This window comes from Meleagris gallopavo, chromosome 9 (assembly GCF_000146605.3).
Source record: "Meleagris gallopavo isolate NT-WF06-2002-E0010 breed Aviagen turkey brand Nicholas breeding stock chromosome 9, Turkey_5.1, whole genome shotgun sequence".
NCBI lineage: Eukaryota > Metazoa > Chordata > Aves > Galliformes > Phasianidae > Meleagris > Meleagris gallopavo.
Genome location: NC_015019.2, coordinates 1,435,795 through 1,438,057, shown reverse-complemented (window position 1 = coordinate 1,438,057; position 2,263 = coordinate 1,435,795). Strand labels below are relative to the sequence as shown.

Here is a 2,263-nt window from a genome sequence, read left to right as displayed (position 1 = left end):
TTTTTGCAAGCAAACTGCCCTGTCCCTGTTTCTCCTATGGCCCTGCTGTTCTGTTTCTGGATGTTCCCCACTGGCACACGGGCTGAGGAGGGGATAACTGGCAGCAGCTGTGCTCAGAGGGCATATTCAGCCCGGCCTGTACATCCCTGCACTGATCTCAGCATCGTGCATGCTGCTTCTGGTCTCATCCAGAGCTCGTGTCCCCAGGAGTTTGTCAGGGCAAAGACAGCCGAGCGAGGCTGGGGGTGACGTGCTGCTTTTAGCCTCTCCCTGCTCTCACCGCTGCACCGAGGACGCCCGGTGCCTCTGCCAGCTTTCCCTTCGTGTGTCCAGAATGCCTTTGTATCGAGAACCTCTCGGACAGCATCTCTGCCCTTCGCGGTCCGTCCTCCCTGCTCGCTTCCACCTCGCCCTCCGCTTAGCGCAGGGGATCCTCTCCTCCCTCCTTCCTCGCGTTTTCCCTGACACGACTCCAGCAGCAAAGCTGCCTTAATGCTCGAGCACCCAGCGCCGCACGATTGGCTGTAACATCCTCCCCCGAAAGCTCCACCCCGCCGACGGTGCGTCTCGGATGCTCGCAAGTCTCTGGATTTCCTCCTGTTTTCTACCCGTAACACCGCCGAACACCATCATCCCCTCCGCAGCGCACCGAGGGGACGCCCGCTGGATGACACGTTGGTGGCACAGTTGGCAATCCTCCGCCCCCTCCTCCCGCATCCCCCCCCCGGCTTCTTCCCCGTTTGAGGTTTTCCCCGCTGAGCCCGGCACGTCCTGCTTTATCAACGTAATGCGAAGCCTCGGGGAGGGGTCAGCGTTCTAACAGCCGTCCGCTTGGGTGCAGCTCTGTCCGGGCTCACTGCCCTGCGCTGGAGACCTCTGGGGTGGGGAGAAAAGCAGGGGGGTCTTGCAAGAGTGATGTATGCGTGTGTGAAGATCATAGGATCACAGAACGGCTGGGCTGGAAGGGACCTCGATGCCCACACAGTCCCAACCCCTGTACCGTGGGCTGGGTGCCTCCTCCAGCCCAGCACCCACCCGTGGCCTCGGGCACCTCGGGGACGGGGCATCCCCAGCTCTGGGCAGCACGGCCTCACCAATGGCTGTGTGAAGCTCTCGAGGTAGCCTGAGGCTTTGGCAACCAAGTTGGTTAGTGTGAGGATGGGCAGATCCTATCCCGAGGCGCTGCTTATTCCCTCCAGCCCTCGTTCAGGCAGATGTGGATCATCTCAGGCATCGTGCTCGCTCTGCCTGGCGATGGAGCTGGGGATAAATGTGGATGCCAGCGTCCTACAAGAGTCACCAATTCTCTGTTTTATGCTTTTTTTTTCTTTTTTTCCTGCAGGCAGAGTGGCCCCTCGAGCCCCAGCAGGTCCCGGTTGGTGACGAGCAGCTGTCATGATCTCTACGGCACCTCTCTATAGCGGGGTGCACAACTGGACCAGCACAGAGCGGATTCGCATGTGTGGCCTCAACGAGGAGAGGTGAGGTGCGTGGGAGGCTCGGTGGGCCCAGGAGAGGCAGGAAGGGATGCAGAGATGCAGAGAGGCTGCAGGAATGGAAATGGTGCTGGTGTGGCTGATTTTACCGGGGAATCAGGCTGGGGGATGAGGAGCGTTGCTCTCCAGAGTGCTCACCAACTGTGCGCGCTTACATGGGTGCACTGTGCACACGGTGTTGGCATCGTCACTTGTGCTGTTAAGTGTTAGGGGAGGAGAAGAGCTTGACCCACCGCGAGCCAAGCTGCTAAGAAGAGCTTTCAGTGACCCAGGAGGGTGAGTGCAGAGCGCACGATTAGATGGGAGAGTTGTGACATGCCACCAACCAAATAGGAGATTAGGGAGGATTAGTGGCCGGGAGGCAGAATTGATCAAGGCCGGTTCCTGGCCTGTCCCATGGCTTGGCGTCGCCTTTTATTTCCGCCGCCTTGGGGTCTCGTTCTCACAACCAACGGGTCGGGTCGGCAGCTTCCTCAGAGCTGCGCACTGCTGGAGGCAGGCGGGTTTCGGGGCTTGCGGGCGGTGTGCGCAGCTCTCCCCGCTGCCGGAGCGGAGGCTTTTGGCAGCAAAGCCTCCAGCAGGCGGGCAGGGTGGCGGGACAGGGGAGACTTCAGGCTCTCTCGCGGGGCAGAAAAGCAGACAGAGATCATCTCCGTGCCTCAGCCCCGCCGTGCAGCCCTCAGATAAGAGCTGTCGGATGGCGCTGCCTTTCCTAAACCGCTCGGAGCTGCCCCTGCTCCTAACGAACACCCCGGAGCGTCGCGGCG

General features: G+C 60.8%; 1 protein-coding gene across 1 annotated transcript in view; it reads left to right on the top strand.

The window, feature by feature from the left end:
• The first annotated feature begins 1,395 nt into the window (after positions 1-1,395).
• The window catches only part of UTP14A (UTP14A small subunit processome component), a 9,700-nt gene continuing 8,832 nt past the window's right edge, over positions 1,396-2,263 (top strand). Inside the window, exon 1 of the mRNA XM_010715064.3 lies at positions 1,396-1,481. Within this exon, the coding sequence (XP_010713366.2) occupies positions 1,396-1,481 (86 nt within the window). The remainder of the gene's footprint in view (positions 1,482-2,263) is intronic.